We start from the raw sequence: 22,143 nt of genomic DNA on the forward strand, positions 1-22,143 counted from the left end.
TTGATGGAGGGATTTTGTGTGTTATAAGAAAACGAAATAGAACATGCCACCGACCTTGTTGCAAAAAGTGAATTGGAAATGTGGAATAACTGCAGTTATTTGAGAAACATATTACCAAAGAATACCTGGAATTGTTCATAAAGTAATACTCTTTTATTCAACTGAAAAAACTTGGGTAACTGGCTATAGGACATAGACTTACACTGTGTGGCCTCAAAGGCTGGATTCTGAGTTCCCTCTGGAAGTTATGGATGTGGTACAGTTTAAGGAAGAATTCTCTAATAGATCTGCCTAAAAATATACCTGAGAGGACAGTAAACCATAGTAGGAACTTAATAATGCTGTTATGTGCCAGACTCTTTACATATATTGCTTTTAATGCTCAGAACTACCCTGCAGGTAGGTATTATAATTTCCGTTTTAGGTTGAGGAAATTGAGGCTCAGAAAGGTCAGACGGCTAGTAAGTGGTGGAACTGGGATTTAAACTCAGGTATGTCTGACTCCAAAGCTTATTTTTTTCCCCACTAGGTTATACTATTAGCAGGTGCCCCTAAATTGTCCCTGCAGAGACTTTTACCCATTTGGTTGATTTGTAAAGGGTCGATTCAAGTACTAGATTGGAGATTGGATTCTGATGACCCTTAAGGCCCTGTTAATAGATCTATTTGCTTTGGTTGTGTTACTTTTATAAATGTAACTTTCCATATGTATGCAGGTACAGTAATATTGCAATTGAATTTTTATTTCATCTTCCCCTTTCACATTTTGGTATTAAAACCGATCCTATTTTAAACATGAATCTGTGCTTAAGTGCTTGCTGGGCAGCAAACTGGACAATCCAGAAAGGAGCCATTAATATCTGTCTTTACCTTGCCCATAAGCCAGGAGCCTGTCCACTGATTCTTTACTAGGCCATATCCTAATTCTTCAAGAAACCATTAATCAGTCCTTACCCCTTGCCTCCCTGGCCCTCTAGAACGCTATCTTCAGCAAACTGTAAGAACCCACAAAGCTGTGGTCCTAGCCTCTCCAGTTCCTCCAGTCTATCAGTTTATTCATTTAACAGACATCTACTGAAATGCTTATTAGAGTATGTAGTCAAATAAGACACGGTCCCTGATATCCGCAGACCCCACCCACCTATCCCAGATGGGAGAGATTTAAGAATGCTAAAAGAGGAAAGAGCCACTTGAAAGCGAGAGATTGAAGATACAGATTGTGTCTCCCTGGTATATTCTAGGACATCTCCTTAGGAAGTCAGGTGAGTGGGCTAGAAGAGTTACATACAGAAAGAAATAGGGAAGAAGTATAAAGTTTGTTTTCCTTTCACAGGCTTTAATAATATTTTTGTTGAATTATAGTTAATATGTATGACCTAATCACATGTGGATTAAAGAGCTCACTGGCTTCATTTAAGTAAATTTCTTGATGGCAAAGGGCTCAGGAAGCAATAGTAGCAATTATAGTTTTGTTGTTGTTGTTGTTAACAAATACTGCATACCTTTTTCATATGAGAATGACCATTCTAGCCCAGCTGCTTGTGTGCTGATTCTTATTCTTCTCTTTCTTATCAGGTCCCTTTAATGACCCATAGAATATATTTGTGAAGTGGTTGGCCTGATTAAGGGGCAGTCAGAATTAGAGGTGTCAAGTTTCCTGAATAGTGTGGGGTTTGTGCCCCCTTTTAAAAGTAAAAGCAAAACAAAAACTACAGACAAAGGAAACATGGACAGGAAGGTCTCATTTGGGGATTAAAAAATTTTGCTCCTGAATTTAGTATATTTAAGAGTTTATAGATACAAAAGCCCATTTTAACCGGAGGTAAATTTTGAGGGGGAAGTTCACTCTATACCATATATCTTTTCTTTTTTTTTTTTTTTTTTTTTTTTGCGGTACACGGGTCTCTCACTGTTGTGGCCTCTCCCGTTGCGGAGCACAGGCTCCGGACGCGCAGGCTCAGTGGCCATGGCTCACGGGCCCAGCCGCTCTGCGGCATGTGGGATCCTCCCGGACCGGGGCATGAACCCGCATCCCCTGCATCGGCAGGCAGACTCTCAACTACTGCGCCACCAGGGAAGCCCCCATATATCATTTTTGTAAAACTTATTTATTTAGTATGCTAACTTGCCTATGAGATTTGATGGAACTTGTCAGGTGAATCAGTCTAATATTTGCAATAAACTTACCATTTTAAAGATTTTGTAGTCTAAAAATATGTTATTTGGAGAAAATGAATTTCCTTCATAAATGCCTGAGTCTTAGTAGTTACAAGTCCAAGTAGATACATCTTAGAGGGCTTATTTCAGACTTGTTTCATTGCCGCTGTGAGAGGTCCTTAGCTTTGTGCTCCATAATATTGGCCATTTTCTTCCAGTGGAAAAAACCAGAATCTTTAAATTATTTGTCCAGTCTTTGAAATGGAATAGTCTTTGAATTCAAAATTGTTTTCCTCTCCAATGAATGACATCAGGATTCCTGAATTAACAGTGTGACTGTTAATTCTGTTTATTGTTATATGCTAAATATGAATGGATAACAACAGAAATATCAATAAAATTTTATTGCTTCTGATTTTCAGTTTTAATTGATATCCTCCTCTGTGCATAGGTGTCGTTTCAGCCAGATGTTGCACCCAATTTTTGAGGAAGCTTCCAATGTCATTAAGGAAGAATATCCAAATGAAAATCAAGTAGTGTTTGCCAGAGTTGATTGTGATCAGCACTGTAAGTACCTTATAGGAAGTCTGGAAGAAACTGTCCTGTCCCCACCTCTCCTACACACACACACACTTTTTTTTTTTTAATGCTCTGTTTTAAGTAGAGAACAAGCCAAAATATTCTAGTGACCTTGGTTAAAATGTTAATATTTAATCTTTTTGTACTTAAAACACTACTTTCCATTCTGCCTGTGTGAGGGATTAAAAAATTTTTTTTTCATTAAAATATAGTAGTGCAAGCATAGAGGTAGTAAATCATTTTGGTTTTCTACCAAAGCAAATACCAAAATCAATAAATAAAATTGAAATATAGTTTTAGGAAAGAAAAGGATTTCTGTTAGTTTTAGAATCATGCAAAAATACTATTTGTAGTAATTTCAGATAAAACGATCTCAGACTTTGGGGTGGTTTCTGTTGTTTAAAAGATTATACTAAGATTGTCTTAGACTGTCTTTGAGGTGTAATTTGCTGTAGTTACGATTAAAGGTTTGTTGCAATGAGTTATTGGTAAGTTGCCCTGAATTACAGAACACTCCCATTGTGCAAATTTCCTATCCTTTATGTATCACCTGACAAGTAGAATTTCTGTGTGTGTGTGTGTGTGTGTGTGTGTGTGTGTGTGTGACATACAGATGGCCAAGAGGCACATGAAAAGACGTTCAGCATCACTAATTATTAGAGAAATGCAAATCAAAACTACAATGAGGTATTACCTCACACCAGTCAGAATGGCCATCATCAAAAAATCTACAAACAATAAATGCTGGAGAGGGTGTGGAGAAAAGGGAACCCTTTTGCACTGTTGGTGGTAATGTAAATTGATACAGCCACTGTGGAGAACAGTATGGAAATTCCTTTGGAAACTAAAAATAGAACTACCATTTGACCCAGTAATCCCACTACTGGGCATATACCCTGAGAAAACCAGAATTCAAAAGGACACATGTACCCCAGTGTTCATTGCAGCACTATTTACAATAGCCAGGACATGGAAACAACCTAAATGTCAAACGATAGATGAATGGATAAAGAAGATGTGGTAACATATATACAATGGAATATTACTCAGCCATAAAAAGGAACAAAATTGGGTCATTTATAGAGATGTGGATGGACCTAGAGTCTGTCATACAGAGTGAAGAAAAACAAATATCATATATTAACGCATATATGTGGAATCTAGGAAAATGGTACAGATGAACCTATTTGTAGGGCAGGAATAGAGATGTAGATGTAGAAAATTGACATGTGGACACAGGGTGGGAAGGGGAGGGTGGAACAAATTGGGAGATTAGGTTTTACATAAATACACTACCATGTGTAAAATAGATAGCTACTGGGAACCCGCTGTATAACACAGGGAGTTCAGCTTGGTGCTCTGTGACGACCTAGATGGGTGGGATGGAGGGCAGTGGGAGGGAGGTCCGAGAGGGAGGGGATATAGGTATACATATAGCTGATTCACTTCACTGTACAGCAGAAACCAACACAACATTGTAAAGCAATTTTACTCCAATTAAAAAAAATAATAAAAAAGTGAAAGCTTGTTGCATTGAGTTATTGATAAGTTGTCCTGAATTATGGAAAACTCCCATTGTGCAAATTTCCTATCCTTTACATTTCACCTGACAAGTAGAATTTCTCTGTGTGTGTGTGTGTGTGTGTGTGTGTGTACACTAACTTTTCACTTTGCTGATGAGGAAATGGAAATAAAGTGGCTTAACCAATGTCATACAGCCTACTGTCTAGTCATGGCAGGCTGAGAATCCAGAACTCCTGACCAAATGCCTTCCTAGACCTATTTGCTTCTTTTCTGTTCAATTCGACAAACGTTTTGGGGATTTTCTGGTTAAAAAAAATCCCAGAAACGGCTAACAGCAGAGCATTTCAAAATCTTCTAAGCCATACCCCACATTTCTATCTGCTGTGGTTCATAACTAGATACGATGAAGGGAGCAATAAAAGGTTGTCAGTGCAAGCATGGCCTGCATTTCCACACTGCTTTCTGCATCTTTCCTCCCACCTTTCACTGACAGAGAACATGATGTTTTTGGTGTGGACTCTCATTTCAGATTTTTCTATTCTTTATGTATTTAATTAGACATTAAAGTACAGACAACAGTGCCTACTTTCCACTGAATTTGGAGTATAAAATCAGAAATTATGCTCTCAAGCTTACAGTTATTAGAAAGAAAAATTAACTATTGTTGAACAATACATATCATTTATTCTACTTCTAGACATATTAACATATGAGATAAATCTGACATCATTGCTAGTAATTAAGTTCTCTTTTTATGGGAGTAAATAGCCATAGTTAAGATGTTTTTTTGATCCACCAGAGATATCTACAAAATTAGTTTTTTACTAATGAAAGTTATATCTGAGACATTGTGTATTTTCCCTAAATATTTTTTCCCTTCTGTGTAATTCTTCACTTTTTAAAGTGACATTATGAAATCCTTCCTGATGATTTGTTCATGTTTTCCACTCTTTCTTTGAGATTGTATGACAGACTGTACTTTGGGTAACCCCTCATGTGCCAGTTGAATTATAGAGGTTTTGAACTGGAAGGACCGTAAGAGTCCTGTGGTCTGGAGAGAAATGCCTGTTAGGCACATTGTTCTTTGGTAGGATTTGCTTTTAAAAAAAAAGAAAAGATTTATTGAAGTATAATTGACATATAATAAACTGTACAAGCTTAAATTATACAATTTAATGTTTTGACACATGTATGCAGCTGTGAAACCATGATCACAGTCAAGATGTCAACATATCTGTCATCCCCCAGATTTTGCTTGTGCTCCTTTGTGGTCCCTCTCTTCCCCTGTCAATCCTCAGGGGGCCATGGAACTGCTTTCTGTTACTATAGACTAGTTTGTATTTTCTAGGATTTTCTATAAGTGAAATCATACATCATGTGTTCTTTGTGTGTGTGTGTTGTTGTTGACTCAGCATGGTTATTTTGAGATGGTTACATGTATTATTCATTTTTATTATTGAGTGGCATTCCATTGTATGGCTATATACTATAATTTGTTTAACTGTTCACCTGTTGACAGACATTTGGGTTGTTTCCATTTTCGGGCTATTATAAATAAAGCTGCTATGAACATTCAGATACAACCCTCTATACACATGTTTTCATTTATCCTGGGCAAATACCTAGGTGTGAAATATATGGGTCTTATGGTAGGTGTATATTTAACTTTTTAAGAAACTGCCAAACTGTTTTCCAAAGTACTTGTATTATTTTACACATCTACTAGCAGTGTATGAGTGTTCAAGTTGTTCCATATTCTTGCCAACATTTGGTATGGTCAATCTTTTTAATTTATCAGATCTGTTAAATTATTAACAGGTGTAATAATTTCTTATAATAAATTCTTACTGGGTTTTGAGAACTCTTTATACAAGTTCTCTTTTACATGTGTAACTTGCAGATCTTTTTCTCCCATTTTACTCTCTTAAGAGTGTCTTTAATTGTGCTAAAATACACAGAGCATAAAATTTACCATCTTTACCATTTTTAATTGTACAGTTCAGTAACATTAAATATATTCACACTGCTGTACAACCAGTCCCCAGAACTTCATCTTGTGAAACTTAAATGCTATACTCATTAAACAACTCCCTATTTCCCCCTCCCCGTAGTTCCTGGTAACCACCATTCCTCTTTATTTTTCTATGAGTTTGACTATTCTAGATACCTGGTAAAAGTGGAATCATACAGCATTTGTCTTTTTGTGGCAGGCTTATTTCACTTAGCATAATGTCCTGAAGGTACTTCCATGTTGTCGCGTGTGTCAGAATTTCCTTCCATTTGATGGCTGAATGATATTCTGTTGTATGGCTATCCTACAACTTCTTTATCCATTTATCCATCGATGGACACTTAGGTTGTTTCCATGTCCTAGCTATTGTAAATAATGCTGCTGTGAACATAGGGGTGCAGATATCTCTTCAACATACTGTTTTCATTTCCTTCAGATGTATACCCAGAAGTGGAATTGCTGGATCATATGATAGTTCTATTTTTTAATTTTTGAGGAATCACAATACTGCTTTCCAAAGCAGCTGTACCAACTTTTATATTCCTGCCAGCAGTGCACAAGGGTTCTAATTTCTCCACATCCTTGCCAACACTTATTTTCTGTTTTTGAGATAACAGCCATCCTAAACGGTGTGAAGTGATATTTCATCCTGGTTTTGATTTGCATTTCCCTAGTGATTAGTAATGTTGAGCATCTTTTCATGTGCTTCTTGGCCATTTGTATACCTTCTTTGGTGAAAAATCTGTTTGAGTCCTTTGCTCATTTTTTAATCCGTTTATTTTTTGTTGTTGAGTTGTAGGTGTTCTTTGTATATTCTAGACATTAACCCTTTATCAGATAATAGGATTTATAAATATTTTCTTCCATTCCATAGGGTGCCTTTTCACTCTGTTGATTATGTCCTTTGCACAGAAGTTTTAAACTTTGACGTCCAGTTAATCTGGTTTTACATTTGTTGCCTTTACTTTTGGTGTCATATCCACGAAATTATTGCGACTCCAATGTCATGAATCTTTTCTCCCCTATTTTCTTTTTAAAGTATTAATCATTTAGGTGGTATGTTTAGGTCTTTACCCATTTCAAATTAATTTTTGTATATGGTGCAAGGTAAGGATCCAGTTTCGTTCTTTTGCTTGTGTACATTCAGCTTTTCTAACACCATTTGTTGATGGACTGTCCTTTCCCTATTGAATGACTTGACACCCTTGTCAAAATTCATTTGACCATATATGTGAGGGTTTATTTCTGGGCTCTCTGTTGTGTTCCATTGGTCAATATGTCTATCTTTATGCCAGTACCACACTGCTTTTATTACTGTAGCTTTGTAATAAGTTTTGAAATCAGGAAGTGTGAGATCTCCAGTTTTGTTTGAGAGTATCTTCTGAAGGGCATATACTCTTAATTTTGATGGAGTACAATTTGTCCTTTTACAAAATGGATTATATTTTTAAATTCTGTATCTCAGAAATCTTTGCCTCACCCAAGATCACAAAGATTTTCTGCTATGTTTTCTTTCATACATTTTATAGTGTGAAGTTTTACATTTAGGTCTATTATGCATTTGGAGTTAATTTTTACATGTGGCACAATGTATGGATTGGAATGCATTTTTTGCAAATAGTTATCAAGTTGTTCTGACATAATTTATTGAAAAGACTATCCTTTCTTCAATAACTAACTTTGCATCTTTGTTAAAATCAACTGACCATATATATATGGATCTATTTCTAGTCTCTATTCTGTACTGGATATATTTGTCTATGATTTATTTGTTTATTTGTCTATGTTTGCACCAATACCACACTTTCTAGATTACTGTAGCTTTATAAATAAGTCTTGAAGTCATTAGTGTAAATCTTCCAACTTTGCAATTTTTTTCAAAGTGGTTTGGTTACTGTAGTTGCTTTGGATTTCTGTATGACTTTTAGAATCAGCTTGTTAATTTTTAGCCAAAGGGGGTGTTGGGGGGGAAGACTGCTGGGATTTTAATTGGGATTACTTTGAATCCTTAGACCACTTTGTGGAGAACTGTCATTTTGACACTATTGAATCTTCTAATTCATGAACATTGTATATCTCCCCATTTATTTAGGTCTTTTCAGTTTCTCTTAGCAATGTTTTGCAGTTTTCAGCAATGTTTTAGTCTACATGTCTTTCACATCTTTGTCATATTTATCACTATTTATTTTTTGATGCTGTTGTAAATGATATTTTTAAAATAAACTTTTTATTTTTGGAACAAATGTAGAGATACAGAGAAGTTGCAAAGATAATACGGTGAGTTCCCTTATACTCCTTACTCACTTTACCCTAATGTTGACATTTTACATTACCATGGTACATTTGTTAAAACTCAAATTTTTATTTCTGTTGTTTGTTGCTAGTATATAGAAATACAATTGATTTTTGTATAATGATCTTGTACACGGGTACTTATTAGTTCTAATAAGTTTTATGTAGATCCCATAGGATTTTCTACTTAGGCAATTATACTGTTTGCAAATAAAAAGTTTTACTACTTACGGTCTTTATTTCCTTACAGTATTCTTTCCAGCCAAGTGTACCTACTTGCTGCTTCAGGATTAGTTTCTGTCAGGCAGAAGTTCTCTATGAAGCTTCCTAGCAGAACCAGAAGGTGACCTCAGAATCAAGATATCATCCTGCTCACATATGTGTTCTTATTAATCACCTGTCTGGCATTGTGGCAACCCACTCTGTCCTGCCTTCTGATACTTAAGTCTGTCTCTCTTGTTTCTGGCTCAGTGTGTCACCCAGAACTTCCATTCATAGTAATAGTGTTATTTCTTGGAAAAGGTCTTGTAAAAAGTTTCTAGTCAGATTGCTGGGAAAAACTATTGTTGATGTAGTGCTTACTTGGAGTTAGGCATGCTTTTTGAATGTATTATTTCAGTTATCTTCACTGAGATACTGTTATGCATTTATTCCACAACATTTTTTTTTAATATGCCTGCCCTTTAGAATGCAGTGTGGGAGGTTCTAGAGATATAGCAGTGAGCCAAACACACCCAGAAAGGCAAGAGCAATAAATACACAATTGCTTATTGGGGTAACTGTTTTGAAGGGAAGGTTTTGGGTGCTATGAGATAATAAGTCTGACTTAGTCTAGGGGCATAGGAAGGTCCTCTCTTGAGGCAATGATACAAGACCTGAAGGAAGAGTAGGAGTTGGTTTTTTTTTTTTTTTGCGGTATGCGGGCCTCTCACTGTTGTGGCCTCTCCCGTTGCAGAGCATAGGCTCCGGAAGTGCAGGCTCAGCGGCCATGGCTCACGGGCCCAGCCGCTCAGCGGCATGTGGGATCTTCCCAGACTGGGGCACGAACCCGTGTCCCCTGCATCGGCAGGTGGACTCTCAACCACTCCGTCACCAGGGAAGCCCAAGAGTAGGAATTTTTAAGGGAAAAAAGGGAAGAAGAGTGTTTCAGACAAATGGAGGAGTAGGTGTGAAGTTTCTCAGGTGGTAATGAACATTGGACTTTCAGAGAGCTGGAGTATATTATCATCTTATAGATGAAGACACTGAAAGACTTAGAGAGGCTGAGTGATTTACCAAGGTTACATAGTAAATGGGGGGAGCCAGACTTGTCACCAGCAGTATACAGCTTTTATCAGGTAACTATACTATTTTGAAGGTCAAAGTAAAGTAATTTAAATTGAGGTTTCTCATAGAAACTGAGAACTCACCCAGTTCCTGCATAAAAATGACTCAAGGGGGCTTCCCTGGTAGTCCAGTGGTTAAGACTCTGCGCTGCCACTGCAGGGGGTGCTGGTTCGATCCCTGTTCAGGGAACTGAGATGCAGCATGCTGCGCTGCATGGCCAAAAAAAAAAAGACAAAATGTTTGTTATGAATAATGTAATAGTCTGTTTAAGTTATCCCTACTGGGTCAGTATATAAACAAAAATGTAGTTACTTATATGTGGTATTATTGTTTCTATACTGTGTGGCCCAACCCTCTACTAAGGTAGAATCCTTTGTTCTGGTACCAGAGGCCTACTACTTACTAAGTCATATACAGTTGGGCAAGTTATCTAAAAAAACAAAAAAATTGCTAAACTTGATTTAGGACTCACCATAAAAAGTGTGTGTGTGTGTGTGTGTGTGTGTGTGGTGAGAAAGAGGGATATGGTAACCAAATGTGGTAAAATGTTATATCCAGGTGAGGGCATACAGGTGCTCATTATATTACTTTTTCATCTTTTTTTAAGTTTGAAAATTTTCAAAATAGAAAGCTGTTATAAAAAGTCACTGAACCTGTAATTTGTCTGGTTTGGAAAAGAGGGAAGAGCGCCTTGTTGCTTTAGAGTTTTTGAGAGAATATGTGTGAAAGAAGCTTGAAATCTGCACTATACAGGTGTACTGTGATACTGTTAATTGTAATTTCTGTTACTTTCACTATGATAAGTAACCTTCAACATGATTATTGAATTTAAAGAGAATTTCCTTGGATAGACTTTTACTGGCATTTTGAGGAATACTTAGAGCCACTTGATGGCTTTTGGAAACTGAGCCCTGGTTCTCTCTGTGGCTGTCTCGATTTCTTAGTGAAAACCTCCTGTGTGCAGGCATGGCAGTTGAAGGCATTTTGTTGGTCACGAACTGCCTTCTCTCATAAGTTGCCATCTCCTGGACAGCAGCACGTCTGCATTACCACTGGGTACTATGGAAGGTAGATGTACCTTTTGTGAATATTCTCCCATTACCAAGTAGAATGCCAGTAACACAAAGATGGCTTAATGTTAGGAAATAGAATAAATCCCATCAGTATCTAAAATGGGGAAAACCAGCTTATCCTATCAATAAATGCTGAAAGACTTGATAAAACCCAACAAGGTTCCTGGAAGAAATTAATGTGGCAAAATGCATGAGCCATCCTTTGCTTGCATTGAATTTTTAAAATCTTTAATGACTATGTATTGCTTCTTAACATTTTGCAAGCTCGAACTGAGGTGTGACACATGTCTGAATTTAGTTGTGAGTCTGTCTATCTTAGCCACAAATCTGGTATATTGTCGTGCGTTTGGGAATTTCTGCCAGTGGGGTGTTATAGTTTTTTTCTTTATCAGCACTGCTTAAGAATTGAGGATGAGGTGAGACCATAAAGTGAAGAAACAAACAACATAATTACATAACAATATAAAAATGTAATGGCACTAATTTTCATAAAACATGCCGAGTATTTTCAAAGCAGCCCCTGTGGGAGGCAATGCATGTACTCATCCCTTAGAACCTGCTGGGCCTCCTTTTGGAGTTGTCCTCTACGCCAGTTTACTAGTTGATCAGGAAAAGTTATCTCAGTACATAATTCTATGTTTGCTGCCCGCATTTCTTTCTATCTCTGTCTCTTCCACGTAGCAGCATCCCATGGAGTGCTTTCTGCCCTACCTTTATCTCACTTCGTTATATGCCCTTCCTAGGACTTTATTTGATGAAAGGTTCAGGTAAATAGGCTGAGAACTTGGAACTGGAGAAGGAGAGAAGGCAAGAGTGGATATAACAGGCTCATTTCACTCAGTCAGCCCTTTTGTTTCTGTGTATGAGCTGCTTGCAGCAGCTTTGATTTCCCTTCCCCACTCTACCGCCTTCCTCCAAAAAGGTTGGAAACTGTAAGAGAATTTTAAACTTAGACTGTTGCTGGAATGACATCAGGAAGCTTCCAACTATTTAAGCTTAGCTATATTTTTTTGAAATCCCAGTGTAAATCTTGTAACTTGAAAAACCCTCATCTAGTGGTAAAATTTAGTTCACCTCCTAAGCCCCTAAGTTCTCCATCTGTTGTATTTAAGGTAGGGAACAGACAAAGTAGAAGAGAAGTAGAGGAAGAGAAAAAGGAAAAGGAAGTCAGGGCAATTGAAGAGACAGACTCAAGTTACACATAGAGGAGCAGCTCCCTCCTACAGCCCAGAGAGCATTTGCCGCTGTGTCCCCACTTATCCTGCAGAGGACGGGTACTGTGTTTCATATTTGTCACAGATCTGACAATTGCCCTTTTAGTTTCTCCCAGCTGGGGGTCCCATGAAAGGAATCTCTACATCTCTGGTGAAGACATATTTATTATGGACTTATTAGAGGATTTCTTTTATACTGATCTTAGGGAATCCAAACTGGTAGATCTTTTTGTTACATGTATTATACATTTAAGAGTTTTAAGAATTTCATTTAAGATTCTAGTCTGTGGAAACAATTAGAAGTAGCAGCAGCAGCAGTAGTAATATTAATGATAATAACAATAATGATAAAATGTAAGCTTTATAAGAGCAAGAACCTTATCTTTTTACCCCTCTATCCCTAGCACTGGATTGGGGTGTCTAGCACATTATCTGTGTTTATTTATAGTTATTGAATAGATGGATGGATAAATAGTAGCCAGCATTTATGAACTATTAGTTTTATAGGTGCTTTGTTAAATACTTTAAATAGGTTATATCATCATCTCTCAACATACGGTAAAGTATTTTTTGCAGTATTTTGTCAAGTTTACTTGTCACTGATTATAAGGCACACTTTTATCTGTAACTGAAAAAAAAACTGAGAAAAATTGAACTATGTTTTCTTTTTTTTTTTTTTAAAGAAGATGTTGGGGGTAGGAGTTTATTAATTAATTAATTTATTTTTGCTGTGTTTTGTCTTCGTTTCTGTGCGAGGGCTTTCTCTAGTTGTGGCAAGCGGGGGCCACTCTTCCTCACAGTGCGTGGGCCTCTCACTATGGCGGCCCCTCTTGTTGCGGAGCACAGGCTCCAGACGCGCAGGCTCAGTAGTTGTGGCTCACAGGCCTAGTTGCTCCACGGCATGTGGGATCCTCCCAGACCAGGGCTCGAACCCATGTCCCCTACATTAGCAGGCAAATTCTCAACCACTGCGCCACCAGGGAAGCCCTAGCACAATGTTTTCTTATCACTTAGGATTTTTATGTCTATCATAAGAACTATTTTAGAATTACTTAAGATACAGATTTTTTGTCATATCATTCATTTGTGTACCTAAAAGGAATTTATTCAAGTAATCCTGAAACAGTTTCACTTTCAGAATCTGACTCTTGTGCAATCATTTACCATTTCTGAGTCATTGATTTCTGTGGTTTTCCACACAATATTTATTGACTTCTGTGCCATTAAGAGTGTTGGTAACACTCTTGATTAAAGAATGTTACTCTACTTTTTCTAGAATTTTCTTCCAGGCTGCTCATACCCATTCTGCAAGTATTGATGCTGAGACTTTACTGTTTGACTAACCTTAGAGTTCATTTTTTCTCAATTGAAACATGTCAACTGCCAGTTAAGCAGCTTTTATTCAAAGTCAGCAAGATATAACCAAAATGTTAATAGTGGTTTTCCCCAGTGGTAGTTGGATTACAAATGGTTGTTTCCGTTTTTTGTAATTGTCTTTGTTTCCCAAAATTTCTACACACACACACACACACAATTAAAACTTGCCTTTGCTTCAGCTATGGATCATGATATCACTTTATCTAATCTTATGCAGCCTCTTTTGGAGAGTTTGAGAGTAGAATTCATCACTCTCTCTTGGTGGTCATGCTGCCTTAGATGTAGAAAGTCCCATCCATCTGCCCCTGGTGGGACCAGGTTCTGTGCTGCCCTCCAGTGGCTATAGGCTGTATAGCACTGAGCAAGTGACGTTCTTACATTATTTGCTGGCCAGTGCAGAACATTGACTCCCACTAACATTTTTAGGAATGTACTTTGTAATTGTCCTTGAATTAGGCAGCACTTGCTCCCAAATACCAGAGTTACTCACACTTGTCTGCCTTCCAATGCAACTTGAACCTTCCACATTAGAAATTGAGAAGTTTTTATAAGAGCTATACACAAATGAGACATTAAGAATAGGAAAATAATTATAGACAACAATATTGTATTAACATCAAACTTACTAAGAGACTGGATCTTAATTATTCCCACCACAAAAAAAATCATAATTATGTAAAGTGATAGGAGTGCTAACACTACAGTGAGGATCATATTGTAATATTGCAATATAGAAATGTAGCAAATCAACATGTTGTACACCTTAAATTTATATACAGTGTTATATGTCAACTACATTTCAGTAAAAAAAAAATGAGAAAATATACAGTGAAGAGTTCATGTGCATAAAATAGAACTTGGATGATCAGGTTTAGTCTGAATCCTGAGTAAGCTTATAGGCTTTGTTTGTAATTTTTCTGTTTAGGGTTTTATTTTGCTGTTGTGTTTTTGTTTTGCTTTTTGTTTTTTTTTTTTTGTTTTTTACCACATTGTGGAAGGGCATGGTTTGGGAATGGAAAAGGTACATAGGCGGCAGTGGTCTTTATCCTGGAACCAGAGCAGTAAGACCTTCCTGTTGAAATCATCTGCCTCTTTTACTATCTGACATGGATAATCATAGCAGGGAGGGACATTGCTGAGACAAGAGGAGAGGCATTTTCCCATTTGGAACCCTGCTGGGCATTAGGCAGGCAGGCTGGCAGGCAGAACCCATCAAGGCAAAGTAAGTGACCACTGAAGCAAAAGTACGTGCTAATTTTCCAGTCAGCGAGATGTTAACCTTCTTAAATTTATAATTCTTTGACATCCATTTTAACATTTGATCCATCCAGTTAATAATAATAAAAAACCCCTCCATTTATTATACCCCTTAAGTCATTCTTTGTTATACGGTCAAAATGTCACATTGTAATTATCTTAAAATCACTTTTGACCAAAGCTTGTAAAAAGTCACCTTTATGTCTGAGATTATTGATCAATGTAATTTTAAGGTTTTTTTTTTTTTTTTTTTTCCGGTACGCGGGCCTCTCACTGTTGTGGCCTCTCCCATTGCGGAGCACAGGCTCCGGACGTGCAGGCTCAGCGGCCATGGCTCATGGGCCTAGCCGCTCCGCGGTATGTGGGATCTTCCTGGACCGGGGCATGAACCCATGTCCCCTGCATTGGTAGGCAGACTCTTAACCACTGCACCACCAGGAAAGCCCAATTTTAAGGTTTTTGCTTCTTTTTTTTTTAAAATTTTTATGTATTTTTGGCTGCGTTGGGTCTTCGTTGCTATGTGCGGGCTTTCTCTAGTTGCAGCGAGCTGGGGCTACTCTTCATTGTGGTGCATGGGCTTCTCATTGCGGTGGCTTCTCTTGTTGCAGAGCATGGGCTCTAGGTGTGCGGGCTTCAGCAGTTGTGGCTCGCAGGCTCTAGAGCGCAGGCTCAGTAGTTGTGGCACATGGGCTCAGTTGCTCCACGGCTTGTGGGATCTTCCTGGACCAGGGCTTGAACCCATGTCCCCTGCATTGGTAGGCAGACTCTTAACCACTGTGCCACCTGGGAAGTCCCAGGTTTTTGCTTCTTAATAATTAAAAGCCACTTCATTATGCAGTATTCTTGCTGTCATGATGTTATTTGAGAATTAAGCAAGCAAGTATCTATTCCTCTAATAGTCTTTAAGTGTTAAATCTTTTTCTGTCCATAACTAGAATTTTAAGGCAACCTAAAGGTTGTACTTTTAAGTTGGTAAACAGACTCTTATTTCTCCAGGACTATTATAGTGACTTCCTTACTAGTTTCCCTGGTTCTCTACCACTGTTAGGTGAATATTTTTAAAGCCCAGCTTTGCTGCTCAGTGTCTTCTTATCACATGTAGGATAAAATTCAAATACCATTAATTTAGCACTTAAGACTCGCTGGAGTCCATCTGTAGCTTTATTTATTTCACTTCCAGTTTATGCGTATTTGCTATTAGCACACTGTTTTCTGATTATGCCCACTAATTCACCAAGTTAAGGAAGTTGAAAGCATTATATTATCTCTAGCAGTGCCTCTTGCTGTCCAATTTCATACTGATCCTTAGGCCACAAATAGAAAATGGATGTTTCGTCTTACACTAGTTCATTTCTTTCTGGGTCTATTGCATATTTTTTCTGCCAAATCCTTTGGGGATTAAATTCCTTGGCAAATCAGGCACCAGCTAGTCTAGTTTAGCTTTTTTTCTTTTTCTTGGATGCATTGGGTCTTCATTGCTGCACGCAGGCTTTCTCTAGTTGCAGCGAGCAGGGGCTACTCTTTGTTGCCGTGCGCGGGCTTCTCATTCTGGTGGCTTCTCTTGTTCTGGAGCACAGGCTCTAGATGTGCGGTCTTCAGTAGTTGCAGCATGCGGCCTCAGTAGTTGTGGCACACAGGCCCTAGAGTGCGCTGGCTTCAGTATTTGCGGCACGTGGGCTTCAGTAGTTGTGGTGCATGGGCTCAGTATTTGTGACGCGCAGCCTCAGTAGTTGTGGCGCATGGGCTTAGTTGCTTCGCAGCATGTGGGATCTTCCCAGACCAGGGATCGAACCTGTGTGCCCTACATTAGCAGGTGGATTCTTAACCACTGCGCCAACAGGGAAGTCCCTGGTTTAGCTTTATTAACATTGAATGTGCACCTAAATTGGACCTAGTAGGATATATTTCCCCTTTGTAGGGCTTGATAATATTGATTTAAAAAATTCTTAAAAAGTTATTGTTATTTTGCTGATAGGATGGGCCAAATGTGTTCTCTGGTAATTTTAATTTGTTACTTCTTAATTACAACTGAGCGTGTTTTTACATGTTTATTGGCCATTTGTGTTTCTTTCATAAATTGACTGATAATCTTAGCCCATTTATCTTTTTGATGGTCCTTTTGTAACTGTTCTTTATATATTCTGAATATTAATAATTTGTCTCATATATGTCACCAATATCTTTCTTCCTCTTTGCCTTAAAAATTAATGGTGTTTTCAACATCTAGATGCTTCCTTGCCTAGGCAGCTTCAAAATCTGGCAAATGTCTTGGTTGTATGTTTGATGCTGATGCAGGCCTTTATACAATTAGACAGTATCTCCTAAGCACTACAAGGCCATGGGAGATTTTACTCTTTAGCTCAATCCCCAGCTTCCTATGCCACCCCTGTACTCAGTAAATATCCTCTGGGGAAAACTTCCTGTGTGTTTCAGGGTCCCTTTCAGTCCACCATTCCAGCCCAGGTACTATAAATAGCTTCACTGATTTCTCTTTCCCTCTGCCTATGCAGGTGTAATCCTTGGCCCTAAATCTGCACAAGTTACAGATTTAATTTCTAAAAGGAATATTGCATAGGAAACCTAGCGGAAAAATAAATGCCAGTGAGTGAGCTTTTGCTTACTTAGGAATGGTCCTTTCCTTTCTGGAATTAATGTGACTTTAAAAAAAAGCCATTTTTTTCCCTAGTCATCACAGCAGAAGCAGTAGATTTCTGCTACCTACTATATCCTGCTTGGAAGTGGAAATCTTTTCGTAGATCCTCTTTTGGGTTTTCTGTGAACGCAGTAAGATTGTCTGCAAATAATGACATTTTAATTCTTTACCAGTGTCTGTGTGTGTGTGTGTGTGTGTATTTATTTCTTTTTCTTATTACACTAAGAACTCCAGTACAGTGTTATGTAGAAGTGATGGCAAGCATTTTAATTTCTTTCTTGATATCAGCAGGATAGCTTTTAGTGTTTTACTGTCAAGTTGTTTGGTATTTGTTTATTTAGATACCCTTTATTAAATTAAGGAAGTTCCCTTCTATTCCTAGTTTGACAAAATTTTAAAGTGTGAGTAGATGTTGATTTTACCAGATGTTTTTCTGTTTCTTTTGAGAAGTAGTAGAACCTTTCTCTTTCATTCTGTTAATGTCATGAATTACACTGATTGATTTTCAAGCATTAAACTGAAGTGCTAGGCTAAATCCAGCTTGTGATGTATTATCTTCTGTACACGGTGCTAAATTCACTTTAATACTTTCTTTTTAAGTTTTGCATCTTATGTTCTTGATTGAGACTAACATGTATTTTTCTTTTCTCATCATTTCCTTGTCAGATTTGGCAGAAAGATTATGTTGACCTCATATTTGGGAAATGTCCCCTCTTTTTGTTTTCTCTGAATGGTTGTATAAATAGCATTATTGGCTCCTTAAATGTTTGGTAGAATTTGCTGGTAAAGTTTTCTAGGAATGGAGTTTTCTTTGTGAGAAGGCTTTGGATTATGGGTTCAGTTTCCTTAATTTTAGGACCAGTTATATTTTCTAGTGTTGGTTTGGTGAGTTGTGGTTTTGTGACAATTTTTGCATTTTATCAAAATCTCCATACCATCATTAAGTTATTGATAATATTCTCTTATTATCTGAGTTGCAGACTCCCGCTATATTCCTGAAATTGTGTTTTTTCTTTTTTTTTTTTCTGGGTTGGTCTCTCCAGGGCTTTATTGATTTTATTATATTAGTCTTTGCAAAGAACCAGATTTTGGCTTTTTTTGTATTGTATATTTATTTTCCACTTCATTAATTTCCACTTTTATCTTTTTCATTCACTCCTTTCTTCTTTGTTTTTCTTTTATGATTTTTTTTAGATTAATACTTTTTTGTTTTTTAGCCTTTTCCCCCTAACATATACATTTTAATGTTATAAATTTCATTCTAAGCATTGCTTTGGCTGCACGCTGCAAGTTCTGATATGTATTTTTCATTATCATTCAGTTCAAAATATTTTCCGGTTTCCCTTTGTAATTTCATCTTTGATCCATGGCGTGTAGAAGTTACTTTATTCTCATTATGAGTTGAATCGTTTGAAAGTTGTTGAGACTTTTTTTGTGATTCATCATATGTTTGTTTTTTATATGATATATATACCTGCAAAAAATGTGTATGTTGCAGCTTTGGGATAGTGAATAATATATCTGTCAAATAATTCTGGTTTCTTAGTTGTGTTGTTCAAATTCTCTATATTTTATTGATTTTGTTATATCAGTTGCTATAAGAGGTGTGATAATAATCTCCCACCATGATTATAGATATTCCTTGTAGTTCTGTCATTTTTTACTTTATGTATTTTTAGGTTTTTATTTGACACATAGAAATGCAAAATTGTTACATCTGCGTGGGGAATTGAACTTTTTATTAGTATGAAGGGACCTTCTTGATCTGTAGTAATGCTTTTTGCCTTAATGTGTACATATTTACTATTAATATAGCTATATGAGATTTTGTTTGATTAGTTTTATATAGAATATTTTTTCCCATCCTTTTAATTTTAAAGTTTTTGCATCCTTATGTTTAGATGTATATTTTATAAGTAGTATATAGTTAGATCTTACTTTTGCACCTTTGTCAAAAATCACTTCTACATGTATATGTGGGTCTGTTTCTGGACTCTCTTCCATTGATCTATTTGTCTGTCGTCTGTGTTTATGCCATTATCACACTGTCTAGATTCCTGTAGGTTTACAGTAAGTGTTGAAGTCCACTAGTGTAGGTCCTCTAATTTTGTTTATTGGGTATATTGGTCTGTAATTTTTTTATAATGTCTTTGTCTGGTTTTTGTATAAGGATAATGCTGGCCTCACAGAATAAGTTGGGATGTAATTCCTTCTCTTCAATTTTCAAGAAAAGTTTGTGTGGAAATGGAATTATTTCTTCCTTAAATATTTGGTAGAATTAGCCAATGAAGCTCTCAGTGGAAAGAGCTTAGAAATATGTATTTTTGAAAGAGAAAAACAGATCATGAATTTTTGCTAGTAGTTTCAATTCAAACTAAATATTACAGGGTTTTTACTTAATTCCCTCAATTTTATATTTGTATCTTTTTTCCTTATGCTGAAATCTTGATTCTTAATAGCACTAGCGTGATTACTCGTGTGCTTTATCTATAATTTGTGCGTGTTTAGTTAAAAATAACAATTACAGTATTAAAATTTTTTAATCTAATTTTGTTTTACTATTAAACATTTCCTTGGTCCCAAGTCAAAACTGTAAAACCAAGGTATAGTCAGGGAGATATGAATTCCATTCCTGACTTCTCCTTCCATTCTCTTCCATTGATGTTGTTTTTTGGAGGAGGTAGCATCGTAAAGATATATATATAGATAGATAGATAGATAGATACACACACACACACACGTATATATACATATATATATTCCTACTTATCTTCCAAGTTTCTTCTCCATATTTCTTTCACATTCTCTGCACCTGGCTTTTTCCACTTAACACAGTGTATCTTGGAGATTGCTCCTTAGCAGCACAAAGAGATCGTTTTCATTCCTTTATATAACAGCCTAGTACTTCATTGTATGGGTGTACCGTACTTCATTTAACCAGTCTCCTACTGATGGATATTTGGGGGAAATAGGAACTTCTAAACAGACATTTTCCACATTCCAGACCACAGCATTGTAGCATTGGCTAGTATTATAGAACTATTTAACCTAATTTTAACAGCATTTTTATTAAAACCTTTTCCATTTATATATCACTGCAAAAATTCATTTTACAGTATGCTAGGTTTCAGTGTGTAGTGTTCTGGTGACTGAATGAGTTTTTTAGTTAGGAAGGTAAAGTTCCGTACTTCTTACTATTTCTTTGGGCTGATTTTCTACTAAGTAGTTTAAGCCTAAGCCTTTGTGGCCTTTGCCTTATAAGAGGTGCCTCTGTTTATCTTAAAAGACTTCTACTTGCTTATACAACCACTCTTACCCCTGAATTTCTAGTACCAGTTTAATCTAATTAATTCCTTGATCAGGTAATAGAACCACCATTTTTACGACAACTCAAAGACACGTTTTCTCATTAATTTATCAGGTTGAAAAAGGGCTTATGGCTGATATATCCACTAGTGTTCTGCTTCAAAAAGTATTAACTCCTAAACCAAACAGATTAATGTCTATTTAAATACTTGTATATTAAGGTATCTTAATATTATTTCAGATTTCTGTGATTTGGTGAATAAAATATTCTCCTCGATCTCATGTATGACCAGTGGTTCTGTCTCTTTGCTCATATCTGTCTTCTGTTTAAAGAATTTTAATAGTCAAGTATATTTCCCCTTTATAAATCCTCCATGGAGTTCAACAAAGTGTTATGTGATCTTAATTACATAGTCTTTTCTTCAGACCCCCTTCTGAGAACCCATATTCCATCCTTAACTTCTAATACACCGTTTTAGTATTCTTTGATTTCTTAGGAAAAAATGCAACCTTGACTTATCGAAATAGTATAAGTATTTTTAGCTCTTCCTAGGCAGTGTGTAGACCTTAGAATACTTAGAATCATTAACCTTCTGCTTACATCCCCTCCCCCAGTTTATATGTTGTTGTTATTATGTATTTTAATTTGTGTCAAACTCCGTAAGGCATAATTATTGTTGTTGTTTTGTATAGTCAGTATTCATTTAGATTTTTAAAAATCTTTTTTGAGGTATAGCTAACCTAGAATTAACTGTAAAATGTACAAATTAAGTTTGACCTATGTATACACCTGGGAAACTGTCAGCACACATATATATATATACCCTCTGGTACAGTTGTTTCTACCATCTAATCTCCTAGAAAATTAAGATGGTTAACAGAGTTTATTGCAGTTCTGTTTGTTTTGTTTTTGTTTTGTAACTACTAGGAATGGAGGTAGGGCTAGAGAATTTTCATGTGTGTGTGTTTGTTTTTTTTTTGCCACCGTTTTAGAATTCTGCCCTCATTTTAAAACTCAGTTTAAAAAATTCTTTTTTTCATCTGTTTTAAGCTACTTGTACTCTCTCAGGTCCCCTTCACTCTAAAAATGTAGTGTATCTTTTATCATTCTCATACATGTGACTAGCATGCCATACGAGCTTTACCAATGTCTAGAAACCATTGATTTCTCCTATTTGCTACCTCTTGGAAATAACAGCAGAAAAATTTAAAGGCTTTTCCATTCTGATTGAGTCAGTATCTTAGTAATTGTCATTCCTAAAAGTGAGATCAGCATACATTTTTACTTAGTTTCTTATTTTGAGGCTATAAATCCTAATTTTAATGATTTGTGTGAGAGTATACCCATAGGTCATAATAAAGGGATTTTTTTTT

General features: G+C 36.6%; 1 protein-coding gene and 1 non-coding gene across 3 annotated transcripts in view; both read left to right on the forward strand.

Annotated features, from left to right (window-relative positions):
* Nucleotides 1-22,143, forward strand: part of ERP44 (endoplasmic reticulum protein 44) — a 92,475-nt gene that overhangs the window by 36,542 nt on the left and 33,790 nt on the right. The window contains exons 1-2 of one of the 2 annotated variants that reach the window (XM_027105371.1): nucleotides 1,242-1,262; nucleotides 2,609-2,724. In XM_027105371.1, the coding sequence (XP_026961172.1) occupies nucleotides 2,625-2,724 (100 nt within the window). In that variant the 5' untranslated portion in view covers nucleotides 1,242-1,262; nucleotides 2,609-2,624. Of the gene's footprint in view, nucleotides 1-1,241; nucleotides 1,263-2,608; nucleotides 2,725-22,143 lie in introns of those variants that run through there. The other variant, XM_027105370.1, reaches the window with a different exon arrangement.
* On the forward strand, nucleotides 10,006-10,078 carry TRNAG-GCC (transfer RNA glycine (anticodon GCC)). Its single transcript has one exon. It is a non-coding gene; the product is annotated as a tRNA-Gly (tRNA).

This window comes from Aethalodelphis obliquidens, unplaced genomic scaffold (assembly GCF_003676395.1).
Source record: "Aethalodelphis obliquidens isolate GAN/ISIS:26980383/991018 unplaced genomic scaffold, ASM367639v1 scaffold7, whole genome shotgun sequence".
In the NCBI taxonomy this organism is placed as follows: domain Eukaryota; kingdom Metazoa; phylum Chordata; class Mammalia; order Artiodactyla; family Delphinidae; genus Aethalodelphis; species Aethalodelphis obliquidens.